Source organism: Mastigoproctus giganteus, chromosome 1 (assembly GCF_048544385.1).
Source record: "Mastigoproctus giganteus isolate SK-2022 chromosome 1, ASM4854438v1, whole genome shotgun sequence".
Lineage (NCBI taxonomy): Eukaryota > Metazoa > Arthropoda > Arachnida > Uropygi > Thelyphonidae > Mastigoproctus > Mastigoproctus giganteus.
Window position 1 is genome coordinate 1778846 of NC_143575.1, and position 19588 is coordinate 1798433.

Genomic DNA, 19588 nt, shown 5'->3' on the forward strand with positions numbered 1-19588 from the left:
TAGATTCAGAATAAATTTTTTTTAAAAACTATTGCAACAGTTTTCTGATGTTCGAGCACGTGACCACCAAATACGGAGGATGTGGAAAGGTCAGGGAATGACCACCGCATATCCCAGGAGCTTGTTGTTGTTGTTATTTGGTTTTTACGAGCATTAGCAACTAAGGCCATACTGCTCCGGGGATATGCAGTGGTCATTCCCTGACCTTTCCGCATCCTCCATATTTGGTGGTACGGGCTCGAACCCCGAGTCTAATCAAGCAGCGTGTGATGCGCACTGCTGCTCCTGTCCACCTGGCTACGGAGGCGCCCTATCCCAGGAGCAATATGGCCTTAGTTGCTAATGCTCCTAAAAACCAAATAACAACAACAACAGTTTTCTGATGAAATGATAAGGTTAAGGTAACTAAGAATAGAAACAAGTGCATGTATACTTGCATGTACACCTGCATGTACACCTTACAAGCAAGTATACTTGCATGTATACTTGCTTGTAAATGCTAGGAATACAGTTAATACATCTGATGAGCTTGAAGTGCTAGTCAAGACATCAAAGGTAGATATTGTTGGGATATCAGAGACGTGGTGTCACACAGACAAAAGCAGTGCAGAACTGGAATTTGGGGAGTACAATGTGTACAGGAAGGATAGACAGGACAGGAAGGGAGGAGGAGTTATGCTGTTAGTTAAGAAACACATAAAATCTAAGGAAGTGCATCCAATTGATGTTGGTGGACAATGCAATGTTGAGTCTGTTTGGTGTGACATAAGCACTGGGAAAGGAAAAATGAAAATAGGTGTGCGTTATAGGCCTAATGAATCTGATGAGTATAATGAGCAATTGTGCACAGAAATAGAGTGGGCTAGTAAATCAGAGTGTCTTATAATGGGGGATTTTAATTTCCCAGAGATTGACTGGAATTTGTGGGTCGGTCACAGTTTGTTTGTTTGTTAGTTATTTGGTTTTTGGGAGCATTAGCAACTAAGGTCATACTGCTCCGGGAATATGCGGTGGTCATTCCCTGACCTTTCCGCATCCTCCGTATTTGGTGGTGACGGGCTCGAACCCTGGTCTAATCAAGAAGCATGTGCTACGCACCGCTACTCCTTCCCACCTGGCTACGGAGGTGCCTAGGGTTGGTCACTCACACATTAGCAAGGCTTTTGTGGATTTATTGGATGATTGTTTTCTAAAGCAGCATGTTTGGAAAGCAACTAGAGGGAGTAATACTCTTGATCTGATTATCAGTAGTAATTCTTTGTGCATTAAGAATCTGCAGATAAAGGAACCACTAGGTGGCAGTGATCACAGTGTGCTGAAGTATGATTTACTGAAAGAGGTAACTACCATCAGGGGTAAAGGGAAGGGTTTTTGCTTTCATAAAGGTGACTACAGTGGTCTGAGACAGTATTTAAATTCTATACAGTGGGACCAACTGATGATGATACCAACAGCAAATTCAAAATTTGGAAGCATTCAAAGAATTAATCTTTGAAGCTACTAGGCTTTTCATACCAACTAAGAAATAGTGTTCAAGATTTAGGCCTAAATGGATGTCAGATGAACTAATGAGACATGTGGCAGAGAAGAAAAATCATGGGATACATATAAATTAACAGGTGATACAGAAGCCTATGATAGATATAAGCTGGTCTTGTAACCAAGTCACAAAGGAGGTTAGGCAGGCAAAGGCAGATCACAAGAAATCTTTGGCAAAGGATGCAAATAAAAACAGCAGAGTTCTCTACTTATGTAAACTCTAAAAGGAAGAGGATGAATCAGATTGGTCCACTTGATATCAATGGGTCAACTGTTTTTGATCCGGCTCAGGTAGCTAACAAACTAAAAATGAATATTTTACATCTACATTCACACATGAGGAGTTATTCAGGGAGGGGAATGCCAGAGGTGTATTAAACTCTGGCAGTAATCTAGATAATCTTGTAATAACTGAGAGTAAAGTGGAGGAGAAATTGTTGAAGATAAATATAAGAAAGGCACCTGGGGTGAATGGAATCTATTCAGTTATATTAAAGGAGGCAGAAAACGAAGTAAGCTAACCCTTAGCCATAATTATGAGAGCTTCCTTGGACTCAGGAGAGGTACCCATGGACTGGAGATGTACAAATGTGACCCCAATCCACAAAGGGAGACAAGTAATTGTAGACCTGTTAGTTTAACTTCTGTTCCAGGAAAATTAATGGAGGCACTGGTTAAAGATGCATTGCAGGATCATCTAGACAAGACTTCAGTTATAGCTTGGACACAGCATGGGTTTGTTAAGGAGAAGTCTTGTCTAACCAATCTGATTGAATACTATGATGTAGTCACAAAGGAACAGGATGCAAAGAATAATTTTGATATCATATACAGTCGAACTTCCCTATAACGAATTCGATAAATCCAGCGAAAATTTGTTATAGAGAAATTCCATTATACAGAATATCTTTTTTATTAGAAATTGTTATTCAATTAGAAAATGAAAATGAATCTACATTTATTTTTAATGTATTTTATTTCAAAAACACTTATTTAAATTATGTTTACACAATTTTCGCCAGTAAGTATCACAAATTAAAAAAAAAATCTGTAATTTTCATTTTCACAGTACAATTAAAAAATTGTCTGATTCTCAAAGAAAACCTCACATTTGTTCAGAGCATTAAAAACATTATCAGGAACATTTTCACAAAACTGTAGACCCATACAAACTGTTTTAAAAGCGCTAATCATTTCTTCTCGAGTTGGCTGTTCTATGGGTTGTTCTGATGTGTCTTCAGCGTCATCGTTAATTTCTTCGTGATCGTGGTCGCGTCACACTGTTCAGCAGTATTTCATCTTCATTTGGATGTTCTGTTGAAATCAGATCTTGATCTACATAAACATACCTATCCAGTGTTATTTCATTTTCGATGTTTCCGGACGATTCTAATAATGTCCAAAAGTTTTTCGGTTGTGAAAGGGGCAGTTTATCATGTTCGTCCAGTTGTTGTTCGACTTCTGTATTCAATACAAATCCCACTTTCAAAAAACAATTTTGAATAGTGTATTCGGTGACATCGTTTGTCGAAACTTTTGCCAGTTCAGAGATGCAATCTCTAAGGTTAATCGTAACCTCCAAGTTTCTATTTTCTGATAACGCACTAACAATCTTCATTATTATTCTCTATCGATAATGAAATTTAAAATTTTTAATAATGCTTGGTCCATTGGCTGGAGTTTTGATGTCACATTTGGTGGTAAAAACAACAACTTTACACTTTTAAGTTTGCCAGAAATACTGGCAGGATGTGCCGGACAGTTGTCAGTTACCAACACGATTTTCCTTTTTTCTTTTGTTATACACTTGTCTAGTTTTAATATCCAGTCTTCAAAGATATCACTTGTCATCCATGCTCTTTTATTAAAGGTGTAGTCAAATTCCAAAGATTTTGTGCCTCTAAAACATCTTGGGTTTTTTGATTTTCTGATGACTAAAAGTCTTAATTTTTCACTTCCTGTCATATTTGCTCCAACTAGCACAGTGATTCTTTCTTTGCTTTGTTTTCTGCCAAAACATTTATCATCCTTAAAAGCAAGAGTTCTATTCGGTAAACATTTAAAGAATAAACCAATTTCATCAGCATTAAAAACATCCTTAGGTTCATATTCGTCCAAAATCTTCTTTAAGGTATTGTTCCTGCAACTGTTGCAATCTCCTTCGGTTACATTAACACTTTCTCCACAAATAACCTTTTCCACAATTCTGTGGCGCTTCTTAAATTTATCTAGCCACCCAGTGCTTGCATTAAATTCTATATGTCCAAGGGACTGTGCAAATTTCAGAGCTTGTTGCTTAATTATTAGGCTCGATATTGGTATATTCTTTTCACATATCATTTGCACCCATTTTAGAACAGCTTTATCAATATCTTCGTATATACACAACTTAATTCGCTTCTTGTCTGCTCCTCCTTCAATTGCATTTAAAATTGATTCTCGATTTTTTTAAAATCGTAGATAAGCTGCTTGCAGGTTGCCATAGCAATATCTTTTTTCTTAAAATCCTGGTCAATATCATGAAGAATCTTTACTTTATCATTAATACTTAAACACTTTCTCTTCAACCTTGTTTCCACAACTGTAAAAATTACTGGACTGCAGCTCTTGCTGATAGATACACTGCAAATTTCGCTCCACTGGCCATATAGTGAACTGTTAGTACCGCCTACTCAATGACGTTCGCTTGCCAATTCAACAGTATCAATCACTTTGAAGAAATATACGACTTTCATTCATATATACAAGAAAGAAAATTTATGGTTGATGTATGCTGTATATTACTTTTCAGGAAAAAAAGAAAAAAAAAAAAATACAAGAGCATATAGTCTATGTGATTGATGACAAATTGTTCTAAAAGAACAAAATTAAAAAAAAAAAAAAAAAAAATTCGCAAAACCATCTACTGGCAGTCCGGTTAGATGAGAACAGACATATCTATAATGATTGACAGGGAGGTCACATGGTACGGTTTAGGTGAGAAGCGAATGTCACTCAGTAGGCATTACTAAAAACCGACTATGGTAGCATTCTATGCATTGCCGTCACAGCATGCTAAAGGCTTACCGCAGCGAATTTCATTTTCCCCTGAGCCAACATCAATTTACAAATCTACCCTATTTATTGTAAAGTTTATAACCACTTTTAAGAAAACCCATTTCATTTTATATCTGTAACAAAAATGAAAAGAAGCCCCTCCTACGGGCATCAATGGCCACAAGTGTTCACCAAAAGGATGATTAATTCCAGATGCTAATGCGCAATTTTGGAGGGAAGGAGGCTGCATATTTCAGCGGCTGTTTAGCATTAAATGCTTGAAAATCTTCAAAAATGCTTTTACTAATTTTTTTAAAAATTAATTATAGAGACTAATTAGCTATATGGGATTAATTTTACAGGTAATTTCGTTTCAAGGTGCAATGTTTTGCGAAAAAATTCGTAATATAGAGAAATTTGTTAAATAGAAGTTCGTAATAGAGAAGTTCCACCGTATTTGGATCTTAGAAAGGTTTTTGATACTGTTGCACATGGAAGTTGCTGCACAAATTGGAGCAGTGTGGCACTGGAAGCAAATTGCTGCTATGGATAAAGGGATGGTTGAGTGGGAGAAGACAGAGTGGTAATCAACGGACACTGCTCTTCGTGGACTAATGTTATTAGCAGAGTCCCCCACAGTTCAGTATTGGGTCTATTGTTGTTTTCTGTATTCATTAATGATATCGACGATGGTATATCAGGCTTAATGTCTAAGTTTGCAGACAATACGAAGGTCGGCAGGGTTGTTAATGACAGTACGCTGCTGCAACAGGATCTAGAAAAGTTGAGCAGATGGGCTGAGAGATGGCAACTGAAGTTCAACATTGACAAATGTAAAGTACTGCATATGGGAAGCAGTAACCCCAGAATAATGTATCAACTGTGTGGTACTACACTGATAGTGGTAGAGAGTGAAAAGGACCTTGGGGTAATTGTGCAGGCAGATATGAAGTTTTCTGAGCAGTGTAGATTGTCTGCAAGAGTAGCTCATGGTGTCAATGATATACAGGAATTTTTCTAGCAAGAATAAGGAAGTGATTATCCCCTTGTATAAAGCAATCGTCAGACCACCCACACCTTGAGTACCAGGTCTTTAGGCTGCATTTTAAGAAGGATGTAGAGCTGTTGGAACGAGTACAGAGAAGGGCAAAAAGATTAGTGAATGGAACAAAGGGTTGCTCTTATGAAGAAAGGCTTAAATTTTGGAAATTACAGTGTCTGGAGACTAGGCACCTGCAAGGTAATCTAATTGAGGTGTATAAAGCCATGAATGGTTTGAGCATACTCAATGCTGATGGGATTCTTCTTTTTGCTCAGAATAATTGCCTGAGAAGGCATAAATTCAAATTGGAGCGAGTAGATGGGTGAAATTAGATTATTATATATATTTTTTTTTTTCGGCTGATGCTATATAAGCTTGCTTTCTTGCATCATGTGCCTTTGCTAATGCTAATGAGTTTTAAAGGTAGATATAATGCCTTGATCTAATGGCTGAATTAAAGAAGTTGTATTGGGTGGTAGGAACATTACTTCAACCTTTGGATGACTTAAACCTTTTGGATGGCCTGGCACATTATCGAATAGTAATAAAACTTACTAAAAACTTAATAATAAATCTTGATTTTTTTCCGCTTTAAATACTTTTCCACAGCTGGCACAAAAAAATTTAGAACCATTCTTTAAACAAATCTGCAGTTATCCAAGCTTTTTTATTTGCCTTATAATATACTGGTAATGCATTTTTATTTACACCTTTCCTTATACAAGGATTAGAGGATCTATACCTGATGCATTACTGCACATAACGTACAGTTTAAAACCTGGTACAGTTCTTTTTTTTTTTTTTTGAAATAAAAGTCCTGTTCGGCATTTTTTTCTACCAAAGACCTGTCTCATTGGCACTGAAAACTTGATGTGGTGTTTATCCATGCTGTTCAATAATTTTTTGAAATTCCTCTGCATACTTCTTGATAGTTTCATTATCAGCCGCCGATGCACATTCCCCTTGAATTCTTATGTTATGTAACGAGAAGTGGCTTTTAAATCACTCAAACCAACCTTTAACAACCTTTAGTCTCAAACCAACCTGCCAACAAACTCCAGGTTAATAGACGATTCTCCATTTTATTTTAAATGGTTATAAATCTTTAGTGCCTTTTGTTTAATTACATTTCCGTCTAACGGGATTTGTTTTTTACTGCTATCGTCAATCCAAATAATGAGTGCTTTTGCCATTTTCTTGATTACTGGCACTCAGGAACGAGGTGTCATATTTGCAAAAATGAAAGGTCCTGCAACACCAGCAGTTCTAATTTTCTGTTCATTTTTCTTTAGGGTCCAGATTGTTGCTTCATTTAAATTTAAACTAATTGATATTTCTGTTCAGTGACTTTTTTTTTTTTTGTTATAAAATTTAAAACAGTAAAAATGATAAGCAATTAATAACAAAGAACACGGCTCACACAAGTTGCAACAAACACAATATGTGCAAGTGGGATATGTAGTAATGAGTTTCTGAAAATTTATTTATGTTTTTTTTTTATATGATTGAACATTTCATAGAAGGGGACACACGTTTCACCATAATGTGAAAACCCACAGAATTCCAGCTATCGGTACTATTGCAAATGCATTAAGATAGAGTTTATTACCTATTTAATAATTAGATTACACGAACAGAAAAGTCCAATAAAATGGAAAGCGCAAATTGTTTTTATTGTTTTATGGTAGCAACCTCCAGAAATGTGCTTTAGAAAAATATCACAAAGGCGGTAACAACTAGTGAATCAAGTGGGGATTCACAAAAAAAAAAAAAAAAAAAAAAAAAAAAGAATGGAACCATTGAAAAAAATTACATCCAACATAATAGCAGGGTTTTCCCAGCACAAAATCTCAAAAATACTATGTTATACGAAGTTACCCGCAATTCTCTAGCCGTGTTAGAGCGAAACCATGTTATATAAGTACCAGGTTGTGGGATCACTGCCACAATTTATCAATCGTGTTAGAGCAAAACCATGTTATACAGGGGTTGCCTGTAATTTGTATTTTGTGTAAAATTATTTTAAAAAATTATAAGTGGAACAAGACTGGGATATGTCTGTCTGGGGCAAAAGCAATAAAATATCATTGCATAACTATCATCTTTTAAGGGAACAAAAAGATGACATTAAGAGTAGAATATCTGAGGACTTACCTAAAAAAGTACAAGGCAATGTTCAGAAAAAGTCATGAGTTAGGCTTAAATTTGAAAGTGTCTGCAATCCTGCAATACTATTACTCTGTCAGTTTTAAGGTAACATGCATGTATAAAAGTTTCCTTTCCTTCAACTGTGTTCAGAATATCTTGGCCAACAATGGTTTAAATTACTCTGCAGCTTGAATTGATTTAACTTTAACTTGCTGGAGAGATGAAAAATTAATACAGAGTCAATGAATTCAAAAAACCAGGTTTGAAAGAATAAAAAAATTATGTATGCATTTCTTTAAATTATATCCAATATTTAACTTCTTCACAAGGCACATCAAATTTTTGCACTGTCCTTCAGCCATGTGATCGGGTCATTTTTCTTCCATGAAAACCCTACTACAAATTACCTAGCTGTTCTTGAATTGCATGCTGCACCTCAGCTGGGAGATATGCAGCCACTTGTTCCATCAGCAAGATGGAGCATTTCCACACTGGAGCTTGCATGTGTGCAATTTTTTCAATAAAATTTTTTTCTAACCAATGGGTTGGCCAGGAATGTCCACATGGCTCTATTTGTATCTAAATGGATCCATTTTAATATAAAATCTAATTGTAAAGGGATCTGTCTGTAATATAAAACTAAATAAATAAATGTTACTTCTGAACTACTTGTAAATTAAATATCTGGATATTGTTGTAGATAAGCATAAGAAAAATAAGATCTTTCTATAGAAAACAAAATTGCTTCTAAACCAACACAACTGCAGATAAACTTTAAAAATGAGTTGCTTACCAGCTCATCTTCCCTGGCTTCCCTTTCTCTTTCGCGTTCCAAACGTCTTTGCTTCACCTTTTCCAGTTCTCTCTGCAATACAATGGTAGTTAGTATTAGAATGGTCAATTAAAATGATGCAAGGAAGCAGACTTTTTTTGTTATTTTTGTTCTTTTTCCAATGCCAAAAAAGTACTCATTCAATTCTGGTTTAAACTTACCCAAACTTCCTACCATCGTATGAAAACAAATATCAGCCCCCATTATTTTCATAATGATGGTTAATAGCTACTTTTCTGAAGCCTAGTTTGTGTTCCTGTATTCATTAGTGGGTCTTGTACTTGAGATATGTCCAATAATTTTGATAAAAAAAATTACAGTTAAATATGCATCAGTTACACATTTCACCTTTTCCAGTATTTGCAATTTTGAACATCTGAATAACCTTTGCAATTTATCACAGATTCACTAATTTCTTGAAATGTGGATTTATATATACTCAATATATACAATTTCGAATCACCCTGTATGTATGTATATATATATATATATAATATTAAGGATAATATAAAGAACCATTAGAATAAGCAAATCAATCCAATAATAATACCATCAGGGACCTAAGAAAACCCAAAAAAAAAAAAAAAAAAAGTATTATTATCGCTTTTTACCGACAATCTAGATGACTTCAACTGGGGCCAACCACCCAGAATGAAGGCAAAAAAACGACAAGAGGTTCTCTGTTACTGTGATGATCAATATATGCTATGTAATTTAAATCTAAACCAAATATAAACCAGTATAGGCCGAATGTAAATCGAATATAAATAAATCGAAAGATGATAATAAAAGTTAAGAAAATTTAGAAATATTAGAATCAAAGGTAAGAAATATAAGTAAAATATAAATGTAAGCATATATTAATCATCGTTGACCCAACAGAGAACGTAATTTAATGATTAAAATAAGATTAAATATATAATACATACTACATATTGACCGTATCTAGGACATAATGTGATAGTCGTCAAAATAATGTGGTGCCCCCTATGTGATGGATATGGTAAAAATAAATAATTAAATTAACGTATAGAGAAACATGCAGATAGTAAGAAGAAAAACTAAAGGAGTAGGAATAATAGAACCTGAACTCCACAAAGGTAAAAAATAGTGGTACAGATAAGAAATAGTTTCTCCTACGTCCTCGGATTGCCCTAATAATTTCGGAGAAATAAAAATAAAGAGTGTAGGACAGTTTAAAGACATTACAAGATATAAGTTGTGGCTCGGGTATGGCCGGGATCGCAAACCCGTTCCTATAGTAGGACAGCTCAGGGTCCTGACCTGGTTGTGACCTCCAGAATTTCGACCAAACCACATGGTACCATCGGAGACAATTGTAGGGTAATCTCCAGTGCTGCGGTCTCCTGCCCCGATTAAACGGCATGCTGTCCCAATTAAGCGAAGTAAACCCTGGCTATTTTCTCGATTGGTTTCTGTTTTTTAAGATTTGCCCCAAATAAACGGCTGCCCCGATTAACCGTTTATTTGGGGCAAATGTCACAGAAGTAGATCCATTTGAATAAATTCAAGAAAACAATAGGCAAACTATTAGAGGGAATGGGCAGGTACTAATGGGAGGTTTTTTTTTTTTTTTTTAAGGGTAATGCTGTATAAGTTTGCTTTCTTACATCATGTGCCTCTATTAACACTAATACTAAAAAACATTACTTTTAGGAAGCACACAAAAAAAAAAAAAGTGAAGCAGACAAATCAGAAAAGCAGACGACCAATTAATGTTCCTGAAACATAACAGTAGGCGGTATTTGGAAAAAGGTCCACTGGGTTCCAAACAATCATGAATCATCATTCTGTCCCTACTAGGTTAACAGATTCTGAAAGTCATTGTCTTCAAAGTAAGGATCGATAATTTTTTGAGCAGAAATTCAACAACAAAGTGACACTTGAATGCATTTCATTGCAAGATTAGTCTAGGATTCTTGGTATCCCAAAAACTTCAGTTTTGCTTATTAAAAAACCATGCAAGTGAAAATGCACTGTCACTGATTATTAATTTAGATATGAAAGCGATATCCTCAATTGAAGTATTCAAGAGAGTAGGTGTGAACTATAGTACAGTTTTCTCTTGATTCACTTCATTCTTGCAATAATTGGAATTTGTAAGGGAAAAGTCTTAAATCCTTCTTCACATTTGCCTGTAAAGATGATCTCTGGGTTCTAATTGAGATGGGCATCTCCAATTAACAGAGGCTGTCTAGTATGCCTTACATCCTCAACTATACTCTCAACAGGACAGGGTAACAAGCCTCTGTAAATTTCAAAAATACTCTATATCTAAAAGAAGATAATTTTTTTTAAAAAATATTAAAAAATAAAAAAGTTAGTAATTTCAAATGTTTAAGGGACTTTTGAGTTATCCTATATTTCAAAGAGTGATAGAGATTTAGATTTCCTGAAATTAGTTTGATGGCAAAGTTTTGCTGAGAAGCTGTTGTATTTTACCGGGATGGAAATTGCAATAACTGTAGCAGGAAATACTTTCACTGCAGCAATGGTTGTAGCTGATTTAGAACCATCAAGAATGTATATCTGTATAAGTTTGAGTATGAACCACACAAGAAGCTGTTTCATAGTATGCACCAAAAGTTGTTTTCTCTATCCCCATTGGCAAAAATTTTTTATATATATATATATGAAAAGAACTTCCATTTCAAGCTCACATTTTTAAATTTGGTCCAGTAACTTCCATCAATGTGGAAAGATCATTCTCTGCCTTTAAAATGATTTTAGACAATAAATCCATAGATTTAAAATGGATCACATTGAAAATTTTACTTTTGTTTCCTGTAATAAAAGTTATTATTGTAAAACGTTTCCTTATTCTAAAACTTTTGTTATATTTAAACACTCAATGCAAATTAACTAAATTAACTGTGATACACTGTAATGAAAATCGCAAATGTGTAGTTATTCAATCGCAGCATATAAAAGATATTTGATGCATATTTTTGAATATTTTATTGCATATTTTGCCTATGTTTATTGCAATTATCCAAAGTCTACTGATGACATTTTGATTCCTCTTTTGGAGTTTTTCTCAATGGATTCTTGCAGAATCAGTTGCCACACTAATAATGTAATTGCTATTTGTTTGGTGTGATTTAGGCTGTCTAGCACATGATTTCTACCACATGAATGATACTCTCAACTTCCAACTAGTTGTGCACTATGGGGTCAAACACTTGTTGGTCAAAATGAACTAATCACCTACATCAGAATCAGCAAGGGCAATGACCATGGGTCATAGGATCTCATCTACACACCAGTTGGAGTCCATTGCTGAGGTGGAAGTCTGTACAAGCACAGACTAATGCCTTCCATCCACACCATCTCCACTAAATTGATTGTCCTGTACAAACCATACAATTCTTTCAGGTTCTTTCAACACTACAACAGGACCTCATTCAAATTTGACTTTCCAGGTTTAGCGACAACAATATCACAAAACCTGAAACTGACCCATTGTATGCAAAAAAGAAAATTTGCTTTCCATTGTCTTTAATTTACTTAATTAGTATTAGTAATGACCACATGGTGCAAGAAAGCCTATGACTTATGCTGCACCAGCCAAAAAAAAAAAAGAAAAAAAAAAGCTGAATAAAACATGATAAAAAAAAAAAAAAAAACCAACTAATAATTAATAAAAGAAAAGGAAATTAAATCTATCATCCTATGTGGTTCCCTCACCCAAAGGTACTATCCAGATGACCTTTGAATTTCCCCAAACTGTCAGCCTCTATGGCTGACACGGGTGCATGTAGGCAACTTATTCCAGTAATTTATAATTCGCTGGCTAAAATAAAACTTCCTGCAGTCCAATCTAAATCCCCCCGCCCCTGTAACTTGAATTTATGTCCCCTAGTTCTAACATCATTTATAATCTTGAAAATTTCGTCCACATTCATTTTACTGATGCCTCTCAGAGCCTTAAACACCTCAATCAAATCTCCTCTAAGGTGTCTAGTTTCCAAACTCTGCAACCTACATATTCAAAGTCTTTCTTCATAGGGACGCCCTTTTGCCAATCTCACCAGACGAGTTACCTGTCTTTGCACCCTTTCAAGAAGCTCAATGTCTTTATTTAGGTGCGGTCTCCATACCTGAACAGTGTGTTCCAGGTGTGGTCTAACAAAAGCCTTTTATAATGGGATTATCGCGTCCCTATCTCTACTTGGAAAAGTTCGATGGATCATCGATAGGACACATGGGCCTTCCTTGCAACCTGTTTGTAACACCCCAGTCCCTTTCCTCCACTACGGCTTTAGTTGAACTCCACCAAATGAATAAGTTATTTTGGGATTACTGTTTCCTAGGTGTAATACCTTACACTTTGTTGGATTAAAGCATAGCTGCCATTTTTCTGACCATTCCTGATGTCTATCTAGGTCTCTCTGAAGAAGCTAAGCTTGACAGTGATCATTAACTACTCTACCAATTTTAACATTATCTGCAAATTTAGACATCACTCTCTCTATCACTTCATTGATGTCATTTATGAAAATTAAAAACAACAGTGGTCCTAATACTGATCCTTGGAGAACCCTACTTCTTACATCAACTCAATCTGAGGAATAGCCATTTATCACAACCCTCTGCCTCCTGCCCTGAAAACATCCTGCTATCCATCTAAGGATTTTCCCAGTGATTCCAACCTGTTCCAGCTTATAAAGCAACCGGTCATGTGGGACTGAGTCAAAAGCTTTGCTGAAATCTAAATAAACAATGTTGAAATTATTCCCTAAATCCAGGTCATGAGTGACCCTTTCAAAATAGCGAACTAGATTTATTAAACATGATTTTCCCTTTATAAAACCATGCTGAATATCCTTGAGAATTTCAATTCAATCCAAATGATCCTGAATTCCACCCTTGATCATTGCCTCCATGATTTTCCCTACCACTGAAGTCAGACTGACAGGTCGATAATTTCCCACTTCACTCTTTAGAACCAACCTTATGTATGGGAAATACATTGGCACTGTTCCAATCCAACGGAATCTCCCCAGAGTCTAGTGATGCTTGCATAATTAGCCTCAATGGTTCAATGCACTCACTTGCCACTTCCCTTAAAATTATAGGGTGTATTCCATCAAATCCAGGGGCCTTATTGGCCTGTAGGCTCGAAAGTTTTTTCATTAAATAATCTTGCGAAACTTCAATATTATTAATTATATGTTTTTCAACTTCGCTCCCACAATTTCCCATTGCCACAAAAGGTTTTTCATCTGTAAATATCAATGCAAAATTTTTTTTTTTTTTTTTTTGGTAGTTGTTGGTGTGCATCGGCTTCTGTGGCCATAGTGCACCTCCCAAGGATTTTGCAGTACTTTGATCCAAGCCCGAGGCAGGATTCGAACCCGCGACCTTTGGGTTGCCAGGCGGGCACTTTACCCACCTGGCTAGCCCGGTCGGCTCAATGCAAAATAACCGTTGAGTTCATCTGCAACGGCAGCTGGTGTATTTAATACTATCCCCTTTCCCTTACGTAAAGGTACGATTTGGTTTGTCCTGCTCTTCTTAGTATTTATATATGTGAAGCAATTTCTCATAAACTGCCTTTGCCTGTCGAACTTTTTCTGTGGCTCTATTACAGATCATAAATTTAAGAGTTGATCATCCATTTATGACTTTCACACAATTCTTAACAAAAGTGTGTTTTATCAAAATTAAACATTAGTAAAAAATTAAATTTTATTACTGAATTTAAAACATTACCCTATTTTCTTCAAGTTTCATTTTATTTCTCATTTCTATGTCTTCCTCACTAATGTTCTTCAATCCTTCCTTCTCCAATTTTTTTGACCATACAAACGTCTTCAGCAAATTAGCATCTCCAAATGGATTGTCAGTATTAGTGTATCCCTAAAAGAAAACATTTGACATACTTAAAAGAGAATAATACTTTTAAAGTGAAATGAATATACATTAATATTTAAACTTGACATTAAAATTTATCAACAGACATCTGGCTAACTTTCTAAAATTAGTGAGCTGAAAATATTAATCCCACGGCAAGTGCACAGGGTCTCAGCTCCTAGCAAATTTTAGCAATTTTGTGCTCTTCATCTACTCTGTCCACCATGCAACTGAAATAACTTCCATCAGCTTAAAAAAAAAAAAGCTTCCTTTGATTTTTCTTTTGAAAATTCCAGAAATTTCTATCAGTCATTGCAGAAACAGGAATAATGCAGGTTCAACTATGAAATGCTGCTGCGCCTTTCCCTTTGCATGTAAAGCAAAAATAGTACTCTCATCTTGCAAGAAATAGTTTTTTTATTTTTTTAATAAATAATTATACATTCCTTCTTCAGTTTGTTTTGCATCTACTAATAAAAAATTTCAAGGTAATTCATCTATTGGAAGATGCATTATAAACTGCAAAAATTTTTGACCAAATTGTGCATTTGACAGAATAAAGTTTGTACTGGTCACACAGAACCATTTATTCCTTCTTTAGCATGTTTTGTATCTAGTAATTGAATTCAAAGGCATAGCAAAGTTATATGGCACCCAGGGACAATGCAATATATTTGCACCCCCTTTATGTAAATTACTTGAATACAAAAATAAAATAATAATTATTTATTATTATTTTATTAGTTATTATTACTTTTATTCATAAATGAATGCTTCACAAATATCTGTCACACAAGAGAAATTAAAAAAATAATAATAATATATTCATTTTTACTAAAGAAACATTGCAATTAATACAGATAAATTCTATAAATAAACAAAAAGAAAGAAAGAAAAGATTATCTCATCCTTTAATGCTGCAAATTGGTCAATAATATCAGTAAAATATTCTCTAGAGTTGCCCTTTCTATACTTAGGAGGGCCAAATCACTAAGCCGATGTTGTCCCACCTCCTAATTAAGAGAGAATTAACTTTAACTCGTGGTGTTGCAGCAGGCTACCATCCAGTAGCCTGCTGCACATTGCAGTAGCCTGCATCCACATTGCAGTAATTTTTTTTACAATTAATACTGCTAAGAATATGATCCTTTATTGTTGTTGTTGTTATTTGGTTTTTAGGAGCAGTAGCAACTAAGGCCATATTGCTCCGGGATATGCGATGGTCATTCCCTGACCTTTCCGCATCCTCCGTATTTGGTGGTGACGGGCTCGAACCCCGGTCTAATCAAGAAGCGTGTGCTACGCACTGCTGCTCCTTCCCACCTGGCTACCGAGGCGCCTCCTTTATTGTTGAGAAATAGAATAGAATAGAATAGAATCTTTAATTGCAGCAATGATAGACATACAATTAGTCCCGTCACGGCATGGTGGTGCCAGGGGTTAACAAAACATATTTACAAAAGAGATACACATGAGAAAAAAAGATAAATCAGATTATTAATCTAGTTGACCAGAAGGTGGAGGGGAAGAGAAATTTTCATAAATGCTGGCCCAGATAAGGTTTAAAAATTGTGTGTGTATGTTTATGTGTGACCTTGCATGCCAGGGACAGAATTGATAATTGATACAAACTAGTATCAGCTAAATATTTTTTTTCCATTTCACCTACTCTGAGGATAAGATCACAGCTTTTGCAATCTTTAATCCATAATTTTTTTTTTTATCTGTAAAGAAATAAATGAATTTTTATATTATTAATTTGATCTCATCTTTCACTTAAAATGTGTGTGAATGTTATTTAAATTATATGGTAAATAAAACTTCTTAAATCTGAAGTAAAAAAAAGAAAACCAAAAACAAATATCAACAATATAGCTGTCAGAACTTTAAAAACAGCTGAAGATTTTAATCTTTAACTTGCCAGTATGAAAATTTAGAAATTGTTGGCATTGGGTCTAAGATCTACCATTTTAAAATGCTTACAGGCAAGACTTTGAATACTCCTCAATAATTTTGTTTCTAATCAAAACAATGCTTCACTCAGTAACATTAAAATTTTAAAATCATAAACAGCTTAAATTTATTGCCTTCAACAGAAAAAGAAGTCTCAAAAGTAATAAGCCCAGACATGACACACCTGATCTTATTGGTGGCATCTGTGATGCCCACAAGCCCGATGAAGACATATATTAAACAAGCCACACTCAATATTATGTTGTCCTGACAATAAAAAAAATGACAGGAAAAATTGAGGGGTGTGTGTGTGTGTGGACATCTTAAAGGACAGAAAAATAAACATACTTGGATTGAGTGAATCAAACTGGAAAGGAAATGGGTGTAGCCATCATTATAGATCATAGGAGGTGAATAATATCAGCCACAGACTCGTGTCAATTAAACTACAAATAAATGACAGCAAAACACTGAATATAGTACAATGCTATGCACTGCAAACTGAAGAAATAGAGAAGCTGGAGTTTGAGGACAAGCTCGAAGAGAACATCACAGGTACAGATATAGTCATCATGGGTGACCTGAATGCAAAAGTTAAAGTGGAGAGACAAAGACTAGAATATGTTATGGGTCCGCATTGTTGAGGACCTAGGAATGATGATGGTGACAGGTTGTTGGATTTCTGTTTACGGAACAGCTTGGTAATAGGAAACAAATGGTTCAAGAAGAGAAAGAGTCACAAATTGACAAGCTACGGTTGGGGTAGTCAACAGGAATCCCTCCTTGACTATATACTCATGAATAAGGAGCGACACAGAAGACTAGTGGACTTCAAGGTCATTCTGAGTGTCTGCCTGGGTAGTGATCACAGATTAGTTGTTGGAGTTTTAAGGTTCCCTAAACTGAAGAAATAACAAGAGAGAGAAAACTATGGGTGCAGAAATTGAAAGAAGAGGAAAAAGGGGAGATGTTCAGAGAAGAGTTCAGGAAAGTTGTCCCTAAGACGGTGAACAGCGTGGAATCTGAATGGAAGGCATTCAAAGGCTGTTTAGTAGGACTAGGGTTGCCAGACATTCATTTCAAAGGACAATCCTTTATTTTAGATAAACTGTCCTTGTCCTTTATTAAAATGAGAAAGGGTGCAATTTGTCCTTTATTTTCATTCTTCAATTCCCGTGCCTTATAATGGCAGTGGTGGATTTCCGGACAGGCATAGGAGGCATACGCTTCGGCATACACTGTAATTTGCAAAACTTAAGCCTTTCTTCATAAGAGCAACCCTTTGTTCCATTCACTAATCTTGTTGCCCTTCTCTGTACTTGTTCCAACAGCTCTACATCCTTCTTGAAATGAGGCCTCCAGACCTGTATACAGTACTCAGTGTGGCCTGACCATTGCCTCATACAAGGGGATAATCACCTCCTTATCCCTGCTAGAAAAATTCCTGTATATCATTGACAAGGCACCGTGGGCTACCATTGCAGACCGTCTGCACTGCTCAGAAAACTTTATATCTGCCTGCACAATTACCCCCAGGTCCTTTTCACTCTATACCACTGTCAGTGTAGTACCACACAGTTGATACATTACTCTGGGGTTACTGCTTCCCATATGCAGTACTTTTCATTTGTCAATGTTAAACTTCAGTTGCCATCTCTCAGCCCATCTACTCAACTTTTCTAGATCCTGTTGCAGCAGCGTACTGTCATTAGTGTCATTAAAAACCCTGCCATCCTTCGTATCGGATGGGTAAAATAGATGTTCACTTTCACTCATAAAAAGTAAACTAATAATCTACTTCAATTTTAAAGATAATTGTTTAGATTTTTATGAGAAAATTAAAAATGCCAAAGTTCTTAAGGCTGCTCAAAGTAGTATAAAATATGCTCGATGTGAATGATTTCTAGCTATTAAACCAGTATGTTTTTGTTTTTTTTCACCCACCTAAAATTACTTGAGCTTGATGCCAATTAATGCACTCAACTTCCATTAAAATATTTGGATCAATTCATGCTTGTTATATCATGCATATCATTCATTATCCTTATATAATAATCCATATCCTTCTCTATAGAAATCCATGGTTTACCATTAAATATTTTAGTTTTTAAAAATCTAAAAATTTAAAATTATTTTTTTTAATTTTTAATTTTAAAAATTAATTTAAAAATTAAAAATTTACAAGTATTTAAAAACCTGTTGAACGTGCAGAACAGCCAGCAAAAGGGACAAAGGCGGGTTGATCATAAAAGAAGGGATGAAAGAGAAGATACAGAGAGAGAGACCAGACAGACTTGACATGGAATGAAGTAGTGCACACATGGAAATGCATCAAGACAGGTAATCTGCTGATATAGATGAGACAAACAGAGAGATGCTGAAGGCTACAGGTGAGGCAGGAATAGCGTGGACATACAGACTGTCTGTTCCGCAAGATGACGAGAGACAGGTACTGAAGGACTGGAAAGAAGGTTTAATCATTGCATTGTTCAAGAAGGGGAACAGATAGAAGTGTTCCAATAATAGAGGCATCACATATGAGTAAGCTGTACGAGAGAGTGTTAGAGCAGAAGATAAGAGGAACGATTGAAAATAGGATGGCCAGAGAACAGTACGGCTTTAGGCCTGGCAGATCGATGCATCTAATATTTTGCATCAGGCAACTGATGGGAAAATGTTATGAACACAATAAAGAATTATGGATAGCATTTTTAGACAGAAAGCATCTGATGCAGTGAAGAGAAAGTGTAGGAGGTTTTGAGAAACTTGGGGATAGAGGAACATCTTGTGGAGAGAATTGAGAATATGTACACCAATATACAGTGAGCAAAGGTGATGGGGTTGACAGAGAACTTTGAAATAACATCAGATTTGAGGCAAGGAGACATCCTGCCACAACTACTATTCATAGCTATCATGAATGATATGCAATGTAGAGTGGTGGAACAACATGGACAAGACCAGATGAAAGTCAAGCTCTCTGCACATGGGGAGAGAACAGGGAACAAGTGCAACAGCAAGTTGATATGTGGGCTAGTGTGGCCAATGAATTTGGACTGGTTTTCAGTCAGGAGAACCAGTGAAGTAATAGTTCTAAAGAAGAGTGGCAAGCATGACAGATATATTACAATAGTAGAGAAAGAGATCAGATCTCTTGTATG

At 35.6% G+C, this 19588-nt stretch overlaps 1 protein-coding gene across 3 annotated transcripts in view; it reads right to left on the reverse strand.

Annotated features, from left to right (window-relative positions):
• Positions 1 to 19588, reverse strand: part of cactin (cactin, spliceosome C complex subunit) — a 213488-nt gene that overhangs the window by 131309 nt on the left and 62591 nt on the right. For all 3 annotated transcript variants that reach the window (XM_090378432.1, XM_090378436.1, XM_090378428.1), the window contains 2 exons: positions 14334 to 14480; positions 8559 to 8630 (listed from right to left, as the gene is read on the reverse strand). In XM_090378432.1, coding sequence (XP_090234558.1) covers positions 8559 to 8630; positions 14334 to 14480 — 219 coding nt within the window. The remainder of the gene's footprint in view (positions 1 to 8558; positions 8631 to 14333; positions 14481 to 19588) is intronic.